General features: G+C 41.2%; 1 protein-coding gene across 6 annotated transcripts in view; it reads right to left on the reverse strand.

Moving 5' to 3' along the window:
• Positions 1-470: 470 nt before the first annotated feature.
• Positions 471-17,053, reverse strand: part of LOC138603684 (disks large homolog 4-like) — a 64,640-nt gene continuing 48,057 nt past the window's right edge. For 2 of the 6 annotated variants that reach the window (XM_069675569.1, XM_069675601.1), the window contains 18 exons: positions 16,427-16,483; positions 16,204-16,328; positions 14,130-14,299; positions 13,813-13,964; positions 12,565-12,709; positions 11,964-12,099; positions 11,673-11,829; positions 11,450-11,552; positions 11,062-11,176; positions 7,939-8,130; positions 7,759-7,801; positions 7,641-7,671; positions 5,618-5,665; positions 5,437-5,538; positions 5,073-5,245; positions 4,481-4,593; positions 4,291-4,382; positions 471-3,478 (listed from right to left, as the gene is read on the reverse strand). In XM_069675569.1, coding sequence (XP_069531670.1) covers positions 3,372-3,478; positions 4,291-4,382; positions 4,481-4,593; positions 5,073-5,245; positions 5,437-5,538; positions 5,618-5,665; positions 7,641-7,671; positions 7,759-7,801; positions 7,939-8,130; positions 11,062-11,176; positions 11,450-11,552; positions 11,673-11,829; positions 11,964-12,099; positions 12,565-12,709; positions 13,813-13,964; positions 14,130-14,299; positions 16,204-16,328; positions 16,427-16,483 — 2,061 coding nt within the window. In that variant the 3' untranslated portion in view covers positions 471-3,371. The remainder of the gene's footprint in view (positions 3,479-4,290; positions 4,383-4,480; positions 4,594-5,072; positions 5,246-5,436; positions 5,539-5,617; positions 5,666-7,640; positions 7,672-7,758; positions 7,802-7,938; positions 8,131-11,061; positions 11,177-11,449; positions 11,553-11,672; positions 11,830-11,963; positions 12,100-12,564; positions 12,710-13,812; positions 13,965-14,129; positions 14,300-16,203; positions 16,329-16,426; positions 16,484-17,053) is intronic. The other 4 variants (XM_069675594.1, XM_069675610.1, XM_069675577.1 and 1 more) reach the window with 3 other exon arrangements.

Here is a 17,053-nt window from a genome sequence, read left to right on the forward strand (position 1 = left end):
ACCGAGTGAGTGCAAACGCAGCTCGGAGGAGATTGTATAAGCAGCCGAACATGGAGAAAGAGTGCCCTCTCATGGTCAGACTGATGCTTCTTTGCAGCCATCACCTGTGGATCTGAGAGGCAGCAAGTCATCAATGCAGACAAACACAAAAACAAGGCGGTCGAGACCATTTTCAGAAAGCATTTTTAAATTCATTTTATTATTTTATAGCTAATTTACAACAAGCGCTTCACTGAACTGGAACATTTTATTTTGCTTGATATTGTCATTGTTAAATATATTTTTCTGCATCAGTTGACTCTGTTGTAACTTTGTAATCAGTCTTTTCTGTAAAAATTCATATATTTTATAAGGAATATCACACTATGATACGGATGGCTGAGAGAGAGAGAGATATTAAGAAATACATTGAACCCTCAAAGAAAGAAATTGAAAACATATTACTCCATTCATGGATGTGTTGTCATGTGTTGTTTCTGTGATTCTCTCCATGTGTGAATGTCAATGGATGTGCTGATATATTTGTGTGTGTGTGTGTGTGTGTGTGTGTGCAGATATTGATTGTGTGTTTGAGCAGTTAAACTGGGCTGTGGCTCTGATGGATTCTGTACTCGCATCATTTCAGCAGCGTGCGCGGCTCAATCTAAAGCCGCGCAGCACTCCAACACGCCATCATTTATATTTACAGCATTCCTGGCCGAGACCCAAGAGCTCTCTCAATGTGGAAAAAATACAAAAATATACAGACTTGAGATGGAACCGGTGACAGCTCTAAATAAATAATAAAAACAGAAATCCATACTTGTCATTCACGAGCTTTTCCACCTTGAGCCGAGAGAAGCAGGTGAGCGAAAAATAAACAAACGATAATTATGAATGGTCACTTCCATCGATACTTCCACCTTCACTCTTATAATTCAGAACAAATTATAAGTAAATACAAACACATGCTCGTAAAACCATTGGGAGTCCATTTGCTTTAGCTCATCACTTTATCCTGCTGATACCTGTAGCATATAATGCCGTCAGTGCAAACTTTATAAATACTGTTTTAATCTTCGACACACACGTAAAACCATCTTCATTGCATAACATCATAGCAGTATTGCACAACGTCTCCACATGTGCGTCTCACTCTCTCGCTCTGGCACGCACACATACGCACACAACCCATTTATGTATTATACATTATAACCACCAGTGGATGTTATAAAGGATAGATATTCTCATATAGTATCATTTATAGTTCATACTTTCTTTTCACACGCACACACGCAAGCAGCACAGTCACACAGACACACACACACACACACACAGCTGTTATTGTACATGTGTTTCATTTCAACGTACACGAGAACATGTCAAATATGTCAGTTCAAAAGCTGTGAGGTCTGCTTTACATCGACGTGAACGCTGCAGTTATTTCTGTGGAGCTTCTCGCTGCGTTTTTACAACAATAAAATGGGAGCGTGAGTAAATTCAACAACCAAACTGCAATATTACCCAAAGGAATCAATGGAATATTGTTTGGAGATGTTGATTTTTACAGACTTAGTCCCGTTAGAAATTGTCATAAAAAAGATATATATATATTTATATTCATATTTATATTTATATGTATATATATAGGCCATTTATTTGTTAAACATGACTTAGCTTTAATTGGTGTGGACACAAGAGGGAGAAAGAAGCAGAGAAAAAGTGGAAGAGAGAGAATAAAAGAAGACCTATTCCTCCCACACAGAGGAGTTCCCACGCATATGCACACACACACGAGAGACCCACGCGCACATACACACACCAGACACGCAAGCACACACAGACACATACACACACGCCATGGCTTTTTTTTACTGCGGCCACTGGAAACAGTGTGTACGTCTGCGGCTGAGGGATCTTTTGGAAGAGTGACGGGTGAGTTCTGCTGTTTGTGCCTAGAGAGATAACATTCATCCTGGATTCTGACGAGCAGCTCAGAACAGCCAGTCCCCCCCCCCTCCCTCCTGTGGAGGAGTGTGCTAGGTTACAGCTGAGGTTACAACTCTACATATATATGTGTGTGTGTGTGTGTGTGTGTGGATGGGTGTGAGAGTGTGTGGGTGCGTGAGTGTGTGTGCATAAGAGAGCAGAGGCAAAGGTTAGAGCATGTACTGCGCTCAGGACCGGCCTCTCATGACCATTTCTCATGACCGTGTCTCTCTTTTATTCTTCCTTCATGCTAAAAAAAACTCCTCCACCATAAGGAGGTGGAGGAGGAGAACTCACCCTACGACTCGCCTTTCTTTTTCTTCTTTTTTTTTTGTCTGATTTTCCATCGTTTTCACTCCTGTCTCCATTGTCTTTGAGGATGCATGCACAAATTCAGCATATGAGTTTTTATCATTATAATTATTTGAACTGCCTTTAAATAATGCCTCGCGATATTCAACATGTGTGAGCAAACGTCAGTCTTGGTCGCTGAGGTGCTCTCACTCAGAACCGAGAAGAGATTCACGAGAAAATAAAGGACTCACTGCCGAGAAAAGACTCCGCGTCGAGAGGGACTCAGCAGGATGTGGCTGCCCCGTTCTCGGTCTTCCTCCTTTCCCGTCCTGAAACAAGGCAGCGCTGACAGGAGGAGGAGGAGGAGAGGAAGCCTGGAGGTGATATAAAAAGAGGGGCCAGAGTCTTCTGGGGGCACCTCCGTCTCAGACATAGGTGGTTGGAGGCGTTCAAGAGGGAAGTGAGACTTAACCTCTTTCCAGCCCTGTTAAGGTATTAGATATATCAAGGCTGTGTGGAGATCCAGGTGAGGCGGACTGCGGTTCACACCTGGCATCAGAATGCATCGTGTATCCTTCAAATATGAGCTTGTGATTGGCTTCAGTTCGATTTTATCTGTTGGGTGATTAAACTGATAAAAAGCAAGTAAACACGAAGTTGTTTGGCAGCACGAAATCTGCTGTGTTTAGGACATTTGCGTCCCCAGTTTGGATGCATCACAGCTGTATTTAAAGCTGTCCTCTCGTAGCCAAGATGCATTTTAATAACAAGTGTGAACAGGGCCCAAACACTCAATCCTGCCTCGTTAAAGTGGAACATTAATTAAGTCTTTCTCTCAGTCTCTTTCCGTCTAATTACTGCGTTCACATCTGTCTCAGAGTCTCTGTTTTGGAATCCGTCTTTGCCTTCCTGTGTTTGTCTCTGTGTTTGTCTCAGTATGCATTTGTCTCTCTGTGTCATTCTCAGTGATTGCCTAAGCACTGACTTTGCTGGAGGACAGACAGGCAGGCGAGGCTGGCTCGGCTGTGAGGGCGAAGGGCGGTGTCGATCGGTGGTCGTGAAGGAGGAAAGGGGGGGGAGGGAGGGGGGGCGGTCGGGCGGGTGCAGCATCACAGCCTCTCCCGAGTGGGGATCCAGATGTAAGGCCCTGATTGCTCCTCGATCACTGTCTTTACTTTGTGATAGACCTCTTCAAAGCTGTCCCCTTCCACGACAGCTGCAGCGGGACACAGGATGGGTGAGAGAGAACAACGAGAAAACGACGAGGGATGAATGAAAAATGGCAGACAGTGGAAAGAAAAAAGAAAAGAGAGGAAAAGAAACGGAGAGACGGATGAAAGGAGTTTATTTTTAACTAAACGTGAGGATTAATCAATTATGAATCCAATTTAATGATCTACATACTTTTCCCAATATTGTGTGAATCACAGTGTTAACAAAAGGCAGATCCATCCATTATGTATGTTTTTTCGGCAAAGTCGCCCACATATTTATTCAGCCTCACACTTATTCTCTCAGCGGTTGCTAAAATGTCACATATGACAGCTGTTCCCCATTTGTTATAAATTGTAGAAGCCGCTGCATTTGTGAGGAAACCAAACATTCATATTCAGTCGACTGCTGAGATTTGCCCTAAATGTGTCTCTTAAATGTTAAAATGCCCCGAGTCCTCCCAGAAGGCATTCCCTTTTCTCATTTCACTAATGCTGCTCAAACAAGAACATGGAAAAGTTTAGTTTGTCTTTGTGGAGGAGGCCTGGTTTTGATCTTTTCCATTTGTTGCCACTTAAACTATAAAAAATAGAAAAGCGATGATGTGAAATACACATATTTAAAGTGTGCACACAAGCACAAGCGATACGCTGAACATATGGACAACCTGTTGTCACCAAAGTCTTGTGAGCATAACAGTTTTATGAGGATGCCGGTTTTTTATGGTAATGAATCCATATCAGAAGAGATTATGAGTAACTGTCTCAGCTTGCGTTTACCATATGTCATATATAAACACCACCTCTCCGCTCTTACCTGAGAAACACTCTAGAAAGTCCTGTTCTAGTTTGAGAGCTCGGTCCATCCCTTTCCTGGCCTGCTCCTCCGTCAGGCGAGTGTTAATCTCTCTGTCAACATCACACACAAAATCATCACATAATGTAGATCAGCACATTCACAGTCTGTCAACAAAGCAAACTGTACAAAGAGCTTTTGCAGTACTTACAGGACATTCTCCAGGGACTTGGGCCGGACAAAGATGGCGATGGGATGCAGCTGAGCTGCTTGTAGTCTGCGCACAGCATTGGCTGACACATCCAGGATGCAGTGTTTCCCCTGCTGCTCGTGCACACATGCAGGAAAGGAAAATGATGATTAATAGATACAAACTGTTAATTTAGTGACAATTCTTCTATTAGTATATTAATGATTGTTCAATCCAAAGGTAGCCTGAGGGATATAGGTGCTTTATCTTTGTCCTCTATTAATTCTCTTTCAAAAACACACTTTTTAAATGAGCTGTGACTTAATTAAATGTAATATTTTAATATCTTATCATATACTCTACTTTGGTTTATTATTTCCATAATCTTCTTTTATGCTTTTATCTTGTCAATTCTGTTTTAAAAGGTGCCAGTCAATTAGCCAACTAGCCATGAGAGGATCCAGCTACCTCTCTTTTGACTGGTCTTATAATTCCAGTACAAATAATGACTTATTACGGAAGTGAAGTGAAGCCAATTACTAAAAAGAATAATTTCAAGAATAATATCATCGCTAGAAGTTCTTATTTCCTGGTACAACATGTTGCTACGTACCTGCTCAGCCACCTCGCGGACACTCTGGACACTGGTGCCATACAGGTGACTGTTATACTGCCCCGCCTCGATGAACCGATGGCTCTGAATGTCCTTCTCCATCTGTTCCCGTGACGACACAAAGTGATAGTCCCGCCCATCCACCTCATACTCCCTCTTGGGCCGCGTGGTGTCTGTCAGGAGAAGAAGGAAACAATAAAAGGAGCACAGACACTCACGCAGCACTTTGAATCTTAAAATCTAAGCAATTACTTCCCTGGGAGGGCTGTATTATGCACACATCAACCTAAAATGGCTGCAGGTGGAAGCGGTGACATCAAATGAAAACCAGAGACGCTCTGTGACTGACAGCGTAATTACTTACGTGGAACACAAGATCCAAACTTATCAGGGAACTCAGACAACAGGTCATCATTTATCCTGTCTTTGACGGGACCCAGAATGATGATGGGCCTCGCATAATGAACTGAAGAGAAAGAAAAAGAGCATTCAGAGAGGGGAAATAAAAAGAAAATGAAATTGAATATGAGATTTTATAACCTTACCTTCCACTTGGGTGACGGTCTCATAACTGTGTGAGGTTTTATCTCTCCCTGTTGACAGAATATAAACACATTCAGCCAAGTTTCTTTTTACACTGAGAAAAAAAACAAAGCTTTAAGGTTCTGCACGTTTGTGTGGATTTGTGATATAAATGTGATGAATTTTAAGATTGGAGTTGTTTCGATACCGATAACAATATTGGAAATGCAAACAATACAGCCTAAAATGCTTCAACGGGTATCACTTACAGTCAAATCAACTTGTTTCTACTTATTTAAAACAGTAGCCTAAGGAACAATAACGTATATTATGGCTAATAGCAACTGCTTTATTAAAGTGGCAGAAACAAATTGGTTTCAATTGACAATAACAAACAACAACAGTGCAGTACTGGCGGCACGAATGATAGCTAGCAATATGTTAGCAATCAGCGTATTTCCATGTTTACAGTGTGTTTTATTTATTTGAAGCACCTGTGAGGAACTTTTGTTTTGTGTTGATTTTGGCGCCCCTGTGGACAAAGCCGTACCTCTTATCTCTTTGCTGATTTTGTCCTGTACATGCTTAAAGGTATAATAAGAAGGATTTTCCAAGATAAATAAAATATAGACTTTTACAAATATAATATAAATCATCATTTATGGGCCTCTATACATGTGTGTTGGTGAGTGTGTGCAGACCCTTGTGAGACCCTTCCCTCTGCATCTATTCTGTTGTTTTGCTTTGCACGGGACTTTTTCAGGAGGGGCACTGTTGTGGTTCCCTGAGCCAATCACAGCGTATAGGTGTGTGTGGGAGTGGTTCAAATTAGCAACTGGGCCCCATTCAGAGGGTGAAGAGTTGGCCTTCTTTCTGCAGGACAGGTAGTTGCCTCAAACCGGGTAGGACAAGCTAACCGGCGGTTAGCCTGCTAGCACAAAGGTAACTGTGATGCTGTCGGTGTTAGCTTGGCGGGGTGGGTGTATTCTCGCATGAGAGAGTGAGAGTGAACTTGGTGACGAAGAGCCCAGGAGGAGGGGCCCAGTTTGAATGTGTTGTTGACAAAAACCTACTTATTATACCTTTAAGTGGTGGTTTTTAACAAAAAATCGTATCCTGCTTTCTTTAACAGTCATATGTATCACTCACTTTAAATGTTTGCTCTGGAAAATGTAAGAAAAGTAACAAATGTAAACAAACACCTACCCCCCGCCAGCGGTTTCAGGCATTCAAAATAACTATATAGAAATAATCAATCTTGTCGCTGATGGTCTGGTTTGCTTTTGTTACTCATATAGAGTCATCAGAATTCATTTCGGTCTGTTTCATAACCAGCCAAAAACTCCTCACAGGAGCTATAAAGTTAGGATTATGAGGCTAGTAAAAACACAAAATAAAGCAGTATTATTTTTAGCTGTGCCCTTGTATATATGTATAAATGTTTATCACCCTGGTATTGGAGAGGTACTTATTATCTGGCAATGCTCAAGCCTGGATATCAGAATCGGTATTGGGAAGAAGAAATAGTATATCTATATCTTAAATACTGCGGCTAATACATCAGATTTTATTGTAAAGGACAAACACATGACTCTGTTGGAGGTGATGAATTCTGCGTTGGACTACAGTCCAGCAGAAATGTCATTAAGACTTTATGTGTTTATATTTGGCAGTCTGTGTGATGTCCACAAACTGGTGGTGAGGTTAAAGGTAGTGAAGGAGCTGCTCTGCGGCTGCAGACATTGCCAGTCAACACATTTGCAAAAGGCGCTGCTACTTGCACCCTCAATTGAGCTATTAATCTTGTCATGAATACACAAAGCAGGATCCCACAGAGGGTGTCTGGTTACTATGTACATATATAAACATTTACATGAAGTCTATGTAAATGAGATAAGTTTGTGCGTGGCTGCAAATTATGTTCCTGTGCTGCTGTGTCAATGCCAATTACTACAGTGTTAACTCTAATCAGCAAAAGTCAGTAACATGTGTAAATGTCAGCCTGCAGAGTCAATACACAGAGCATTTATGCTTCATACTAATTACCCTGAGTGCCCAGGCTGTCCCGACCATGGTCCTGCAAACAGAAAGAGGGCAGAGATTTACACACTGGGAGGCAGTTTGACAGAACCAGCCACTTTCAAACAGCTCTGAAGGAACATACCCTCTCTTTGGTGCTAACACGAGACCACTCTTTTCTTTCCACCCTATAGAGAAGAGGAGGAAGAACACAAACAGATTTTGACATAAGAACATTCAAGTTTCAATGGTATAAAGCTTAATCAAGATCTTTAGAAAGTTTTGAAATAAAATGAGGGATGAGTCATCCCACCAACTCACTCACAGTGTCATGTCTGACCTGTGCTTGCTCGGGATAAAACCGACCTCCTCAGCCTCGTTTTGAGGGCTGACCTTACGGGCCTGCCACCACTCCTCATCGCCGCAGTCCAACACATGCAGCACATCCCCAAACTTGAAGCCCAGAGCCTGACTGAGGAAGCCACAGTCTGCAGTCTTGTCATAGTCAAAAAGAGCCCTGAGTAATGAAAGATTTAAATCAGTCAGTTAATGGAAAACTCTTTAAGATCAGATTTAACCACTTCAATAACATCATTATAACTAGTCTTCTTATATTTTATAAGAGTCCAAATAATATACCACATAGTGTAATTACTTTGACAGTGCCTTCTTTAAGTGTATGTTACATATATAAGAAGACACAGCCAAACAGAAGGTGTCATTTTGTTAAGTTTAATCCAATTGGAAAGTTGAAGATGTCCAATAAATAAATGCACAAACAGTTTTAACCTTAATTAGGAATTTTTGAATAATTTGTATTTGTTAATTATCATATAGTTGCAACCAGACAGGAGTAATGTCCATATTTTATTATACACTACAGTAGTCTAAAAAACATTTTCAAATCTTTTTCTTTTATAAAGTTAAGAAAGCATGTGGGGGGCATACTGCCACATTACTATTATAGGACTATTGCTTCCAGCAAACAGCGGCAGCACTGTGTAGGATGAGTCCAGCCGCTAAACGAAGAAGAAACACGCGCCATCTTGGATTTATGTTTAAAAAGTGTTATGACTGCACCTGCTTTGAGTTGGCGTTTATCGTGTCTTTGTTACCTTTCACAGCCCCTGCACTAACTTTAATACTGCTGAACCGTCGTTAAGAAGTTCACCTGCCCTCTAGTAGCTTATAATTTTAGCTTTCATCTTTTGCGCAACTTTTTGTGTAGCACAGAATACCTGTAACAGGTGCTTCTGACATTCAGCCATCAAGGACCATGATAGAAGAGTTAACGATAGGGCCTCCGTATGTTACACTAAAGTATATTGTGGAGGAACAAACACTGGAGCAGGGACAGTCTTTGGGACCCAGGCAACAGCGGCAAATACCCTCACCCGGGGAACGGAACAACCGGTTTCGTTCGACGTCAGTGAAGTTACCGTTAAACTAGCATAACTGCTGTTAAGTTACCGTTAAGCTAGTTTAAAGACATAGTCACTTACCACTGGAGGGAAGGTAACGGTCATCTATATAAAAGCGGATACAGTATATTTATCTAACCGCAGACATTGCTGAGAGAAATCTGGGTTTTGTCGACAATTTTAATCGACAAAATAACTATGGGAAGGAACTCGGGTCAGAGAAGACGCAGGACAAACACGGCAGCAGCTCCTTGAAGATGGCGGGAGTTTTGGAGGGAAACTACAAAAAGGATAAGTAGCCAAGGCAAGCATTCCCGACGTATATTTTGTTGTCGCATCATGAGCCCTGTGCAAGAGAAACGGGAGCTCATGTTGCAGTTGGGCCCACCTCAAGGATGTAACCAGACGGAATATTATAACCCAGAACAGGCTCTTGATTTTTCTGTCAGTGCTGGCTATCGAGCCACACCTTGACCTGGTCAAGACTTTGTAGATCTTAAACGAAGGAAATCAAGTAAGAAGTTCTTCAAAAGGTAAGACCCATGTTCCCTTTTCTCTGTTTGGTGTGTTAAATGTTCTCTCGTTGAGGCAGTTTTTTCTTTTGTTTGCTGCACAGATTATGATTATTTAGAACATATCTCTTAATGAAATTATTTAGAAAAACTTCACACTATACAGTCACAGCATCTTGTATTTTTGGCTGATTTGTTTGATTATTTGTTGTGATTACTATTACTAGTATGCTGTTGTCATAGAGGAGCTGTTCAAGGTACTGAAACAGATCTGCAACAGTCATAAGAGTTTATCTCACTGTGTTTACTCAAGTGATTTAAGTATGAGCAGCTATTTAGAATTGGCCTGAAATTTGTTCAGGCTGTAGCTGAACTGTAAGTTGTCACATGATAAATACTTTGCTTGAATATGAAGGCTTTACAGCAACTCTATGTGGTGAAGTTGTGAACTACAACATTTTATGTAGCGTGCTCAGGAAGTCTCAGTGGGGTGCTGACATTTATTATGAACAGTAAATTAGCACCATTAGAGTAAATCATAGTAAACAAACTAAAGCAATGGTGGTGATGGTATATCTTGTATGCGAAGTCAGTGTCTTGAATCTGCTGGATACACATGAATCTGCAAATTGCGATTCTTTGCTTAACAGAGAGAATGAACAGACCATTTTGAACGAATTGGAATTTCATGTTACTCACACAGCTTGCTTCCACTAGTGCAATCAGTACAATCTGTAATGCGTTATTTACCATCATGCATTGTTGTATTTTATGTATCATAGTTTCTTGTATAGGGCCTCATCCTACCAATCTCCGTGTTCTTGCCTCTCACAAAACCTCAGAGACTCTCTCACCCATGTAACTAAAGCTTGTTTGAGGTGCAGTACTGCTCTGGTAATTCAGGTATAAACATAGTTTCTTGACAACAGATTTGAAATCGGCCTGCCTGAGGCTAAAACAGGAGCATAGAAGTAGTGCTGCTTTCACAGTCTTGAGGAGAACTGCGTTTTTTACCCGTACACTTAATTTATTTTCTATTAAATTAATTCCCTCCGTTGAAAATGAATCATTCTCGCTTTCAAGACTCCACTTTTTAGCTCTATAGGATTTGCATTTACTTCATAAACATAAAAACAACGGCTAGCACCATAACATTGCATTAGTAGGTGACTGGCTTTGCTCAAATTTTGTCAATATGACAAGAAATTCTGTTTTATAAATGCTGAGTAATCCAGTATTGTTCTGTGCTATTTAAACAGCTGGGTTTTTTTTGTTAGCTGGCTGATTTCAAATTGCTGGTAAGGGAATTTTGTTTTGATTAAATAAATGTTGGCAAGTGTGCACATCAAGATTTGTTAGCAAGGAAATAAAAAGCATCAACAGACTGATTCCCTAAAGAATTAATCAAAATATACTGTAATTGACTCATCTAAAGATACATTAACCTAAAAGCAGTCTCTTGGAGCCACTGTTTTATCTGTAATAATTGTACTAAATCTAATTTAAGTGTGATACCTGATGTAGAAGCCTCTCTTTGGGTTGCTCCTTAGCGTCGTGGTCCCCGAGCCCATGCTGCTGTTCATCAGCTGTTCTCTCAAGTCGTGGATCTTGGCCTCAAAACGGCTGTACTCTGAAACAGAGAGATAAAAACACAATATGTTTGCTTACAAGTGATAAGGATGCATCAATCTAACTTTTGCTCTCTCAATTCTAATTCCATATCATACAGTACTTGTGGTAAAAATCAGACAGCGGCTGAGCCACTGAGTAGATGTAAGAGATAGTAGAGTTTATTCTGTTTGGATTTGCAGCTGAATTTAAATGCTAATTTAAACTTCTTAGATATCAATTCGATAACTTTAGTTTTAACTACACACTGATTATGTAAGACTTCCATCTTTACCATCAGGTCTGTACTGAGCGATGATTGTCACCGTCTGTCCGGCGTTCTTCAGGGCGGCCGCTGCCTGTTCATGTGTGGCCATGCGCAGGTCCACGCCGTTCACCTGCACAAACACACACACAGCATGGCAGCATTAACAAATATAACTGAAACATCACCTGTAGCCTCCATACACTGCATTAATGTGTGTATGACAACTTTATGAAGATAAAAGTGGCTTTACGCTGAGGATCTGATCGCCCTTGTGCAGCTCTCCGCTGAGGTCAGCTGGTCCTCCGGCGAGGATGAAAGAGATAAAGATTCCCTCTCCGTCCTCTCCTCCAACTATGTTAAATCCCAAACCTGTGGAGCCTCTGTGGATCAAAACTCTGCGAGGATCCCTGGAAAAAACATGGATTAGAGATTATCAATAAAACAATCATGGTATTACATCGTGCACTAGACAAACCCGTATTACAAACAGTAAAAGAGCTTATCCTACTACTGTAAAACATTATGCAGTGATCTTTCTTACCTGGGGATGTCATCATCTCCCATCATGCCATGCAAAACGGGAGAAAACCGACTAGGTGAGGTGGGAGTGAGGGCTTGTGGGTAATCTGACCCAAGATAGCTGGGGTGACTGAGTTCAGTATCCATATGAGAATATGCTGGAAAAGACACATAACAGAACCAGAGTTATTATATCAGGCAGGAGTTGTTCAGAGATGTGTAGTACCTTTATACAGCTCAGAAGGAGTGCGCTTAAGAAATGTGATACTTTTTTAATGTTTTGGATAAAAAAATCTTTGTAATCATCTCATGAAAGCCGATTGAAAAAAGAGTATTATATGATTTCTTTGCTTCAAGGGCACACTCTCGTCGAGAGGCCTCTTCAGGGCAAGGGAAACGTTTGTGTTTTTGAGTGGGGAAAAAAACAAATTTTACAGAACTCCCACAGACATTTTTAATAGTTAAAAAGATATTTGACTCGACTCATCATCTCATTTTTGTAGCTTTACATTCTTGTTAATGCATCAAGAGCAGCACATTCTGTGACAAATGTTTGATTTTCAGCAAGCTAGCATCCCAGTATGAAAATAAGCTGTTATTATTTCACACAGTGAAGCGCTTACTGCTGGTGAGGTCTGGGGGGTTGTAGGAGTTGGTCAGGAACAGGTTGTTGGGCTTGGCCACCCTGAGGTACACCACCTCGGCTGTGTTCTTCAGCGCCCCTACGGCGTCCTCGTGCATCACGTCCTCCAAACACACATTGTTCACCTGTTGTTCAAGACAAGAAGGGAAACAGAATCAGGATCTCCTACTGAAGACTGCAAGGCTCAATGTGAAAGAAAGGTGCTATGAAGTGTGAGTCAGTAGAGCCGAAACGACGCAGGAGCCCCTCTGCCATACTGACACCTTTGCATTTATGATGCATGTTGGATGGGGGATCCAGTGTCGTAGCTGATTACATTGATGCTCTATATTTATGATCAGACAACACCAATATATCAAATGTAGCTTAGCATTTAGCAGCTAAATTTTTGTGATGAAATTATAGTTGAAATGTATTTTGGTCTTTAAATAGTTATTGACTTTAAGAGCACGATAAACTATGAAACGAACATAATTTAATGCTAATGCAACTGATTCTTGTAGCACAGAATTCACTGTGCAAGACTATTAGAAACCTTTTCCTAATTCTAAGAATAATAGCAACTAGCTTAGCATGAATTAGATCATATACAGCAGATCGCCTATTCGAACTACAGAATCCAAATCACACTTTTCTGTAAACAAAACTTAAAATTGAGCCTTTGTCTTCCAGTAAAGATGAGCTAAGTTAGAAATAAAGATAGGGGTAAAATTCCCAACTTCACTATTAACGCTGTGTTAAGGCCACAAGAAACAGCATTATTACGCTTGACTTAATATAGCTATTGAAAGTAAATGCATTACTGAGCAGATTCATAATGAGCAGAAGCATTTTGACAAATGCCATTTCGAGGTAAAGCACTTGCTCAGACACCATTTAGCAGAAACCCAGCACCATTTTGAGGTTGCTGGTGTTTGCTTGCCATTAGCTGCTGTGTTACAGTCTCTCTGTTCTCCAGCAGGTGGCAGCAGTGCTGCTTGAGAATCCTCGTGGGCAATACTACAGCTTAACATTTATCCCATCCTACACATATCCATTACCATTTTAATGAAAGTAATTCCAGGCCATGAAAATTACAGCTGGCTCCTGCTACATCAGTGCAGCTTATACACACAAGCATGTGAGTGTGTGTGTGAAAGTCTGCCTGTGTGCTTAAAGGTGAGCGTCTGATGCTGTTAGTGACGTGTGTGTATGTGTGTGGGCATATCTGCGTGGTAACAGTTATTACATTTGAGTGACCAACCGCTAAGATCTTGTCCCCGATCTGCAGACGGCCGTCTTTATGAGCCGCGCCTCCTTCAATGATCTTGGTGACATAGATACTGTTATCTCCTGGTATGTGCTGGTTTCCCACCCCTCCAGCAATGCTGAAACCTAATCCTGGGGAAAGGGAGGGATGAGAGAGGCGGAGAGTGAGCAGAGGAGGTACGGGTTAACGGAGCTGATTTGTTAAATCCAGAGGGCACAGCTTAGCCGGGTATAAAGCATTCTTAAGCCTGCAACAAAAAGCAGTGAGGCTGTACACCGGTCCACACTTTAACATACCTTTAGGCCCTTTGATGAGTTTGATTTCGGTGACTTTCTCTGCTGCTGGTTTTCTGCGGAGGACATAAAGGCGGACGATAGCACCTGCCTCCTTAAGAGCCTCAACAGCTTGGCTGTGTGTCACCTCTCTCACATCAACATCATTCACAAATAGGATGCAGTCGTTCACACTAAGAAATGAGAAGAGAGATGGTAGGAGGGAGGGAGAGAAGACACCATGAGGTTTTGTTTTGGTGAAGAAATTGAGTCTAATCCTCCACCAGTAGAGGTCGGGGTAAGTCAATCTCCAGCTATCGCAATATTGGGGATTCAGTTTCAACACGAACATCTGGCCTTCCCCCGACTTTCAGTATCCAATATTAAAGATGGTGTTAACCCCCCTGCTATTGATCTAGCACAGGGGTAAGCTGCAGTATAGCTCTCTTTGTGTGGACTGTTCTTGAAAGTGATGAGGATTTGATATGTGCAGTGCAAGTGACAGCCTGTGTGCAAAAGAGAAGCAAAAAGATTTTGATGAAAAAAGCAATTTTCAGCCGTACACATTCTTCCTCCGAGGACATAAAAACTCCACTTATCGCTGCTCCATTCATGTGTTTCAAATTGATTTCATGGCCATGACAATTATAGTTTAATATTTAGTAAGACTAAAATAAATCTTGGGGGCTGCATGAGGGTTTAGCCTAACAAATGAATTATAGTAAAACTTTGATCAGGATCACTATCTTCATGCTCACTCTTTCTTAGTTCTTTACATTCTCTCTATTTTCCTTCATCCTTTTTCCTGCTTCCAACTCAGTGAGCTGATGGAGGGCTTTCAGGCTTAAGTTAAACCAATTAGATTTTGCAACATGCTCATTGAGCCAATCATCTTATTGCGATCAACCTTTAAAAAACGTAAGCTGTCTTTTCACTCTCAGTGCAAATGGAAAGAGTAAATAAAATGTTGAAAGGCCTATAAAGGTAGAGAAGATATTTGTTGTGTTGAGGCGTTCAGGGCTTGACTTTAAATGGCAGGTCCTTTGTGATGTAACTTTGACAAGCGTGGCAGGCTGTAGTAATGCTGTGGACTTAGGGCTGGGTGATATGGCTAATCTAGGGATGCACGATATTATCGGCACATTATTGGTATCGGCTGATATCGGCTTAAAAATGAACCATTGGATATCGGCAAACACGCCGATATCCGCTGATATAATTAACCGATAAAATAATGGGCTGTTGCATACTTGATTAAATGCACGACCTCAGCGGCGCAGCGTGATGACGTCACGTGTGTCTACCTGCAGCATGAGCGAGTTAGAAGCCAAAATGTCCGTGGTGTGGAAGTTTTTCAAAGTGTCCGAAATAGAAAGCAAAACTGCTATTTGCAATGACTGCTCAGCTTCGGTGATGCGAGGAGGAGCCAAGGCAAAGTCTTTCAACACTACAAACTTGATTAACCATCTCAAGACCCGTCACCCCGACCGTTGTAACAAATGTGATAAGAGTATCACCATTATGCTGTACGCTAATTCCAATACAGAAGAGAGTTGATGATCTCTGCAATTAGGTGTGCGGGAAAAAAATATTGGTATCGGTAATCGGCTAAATGAGTTGTAAAATATCGGCAAAAAATCTAATATCGTGCATCCCTAGGCTCATCTATCAAGATATTGGATTTTTCATATCTCTATCACAAAATGTATCACAATATATCATGTGGTAATGTAACAAATAATTAGTCTATATGAAATGACCACATGGTAAAGCCCATTTTTGGATAATCCTGTGTGAGTTCAATACTTGACAAATGAAAAGTACTGAGTTTCAGTTTCGCTTGTGCTGAGCCTGAGTCCTTTTCTGCATGTTAAAGTCCATGTTAATAAACAGCGCCTCCCTCCAGGTTCACTCCCACGTGCAGAATTAGAACGTAAAGCAAAATGACGTACAAATAGTCGTAAAGCAGCATCATGATAGAGGCGATATAGAAAAACACATATGATATACATTGTCATATTGCCCAGCCGTATTTGGACCTAAAATGAACAGTTGTGTAGCTGTGTTAGCGGTAGTGTTTAAGTGTCAGTCAATTTACCTGAGCCGTCCATCCTGAGCTGCGGCTCCTCCAGGTATGATTTTGGTGATGAAGATGCTGGGGTCGTCGCCCACGTGGGGGTTGTCTGTTCCTCCTGCTATGCTGAAGCCGAGGCCTGAGTTACCCTGCAGGAGAAAATACAAACACCAGCACATTATTATTCACATCATGGCCGTTCAGTGTGGTTTGAAAATTGAAGACGAAAAAAAAAACGTTTTCTCACACTCACTCTCTCCAGTGTGATCTCCTCATACTCGATTTCCCCTTCTGTTCCATTCACCTGTCGGGAAGGAGTTTTAGTTTAATGTAGAGAACATTTTATTTTATAACGCAAGTTTGTATAAGTGAGATCTGGCAAAAATAATGCATTATTGCAACTGTCTTGAATGTCCTGGAATCAGTATTTCCCATCAGTTCCTGAACACACCATCATTGAATCCCTTAACCAGATGTTCTGCCCACTAAATTTGATCCAAGATATCTGTTCTCCTCTTCGACATACTGTAGTTGTTGACCAACCTGCGTGGTTGATAAACTATTCTTCTATTCATCTTCTGGCTAAAAAACTTTGCTACACATCAGCTTTACCTCCGCAATTAAGCAAGTCTCTGAGGAAGAGGGAATTTAAAGAACTTCAGGCTTCACTGTTTTAGTGCTGACCTAGAAAACAACTTTTCTTAGTGCTGTTGCGGTGCAAAAAATCTGCTTTGTGATGGAGGGCTTTTCTCTGAGAAGCCTCGTTCTCTCATCCTTTACAATTCCTGACAATATGCTCAAGGTTTAAAGAAGCTGGACTCAGATGGAGTAATGCGTCCTTTCTGTCGGATGTGAATAAAACAAGGAAACCTCG

This window comes from Semicossyphus pulcher, unplaced genomic scaffold, assembly GCF_022749685.1.
Source record: "Semicossyphus pulcher isolate SPU_LCO1_2020_fin unplaced genomic scaffold, fSemPul1.0.p SCAF_10, whole genome shotgun sequence".
Lineage (NCBI taxonomy): Eukaryota > Metazoa > Chordata > Actinopteri > Labriformes > Labridae > Semicossyphus > Semicossyphus pulcher.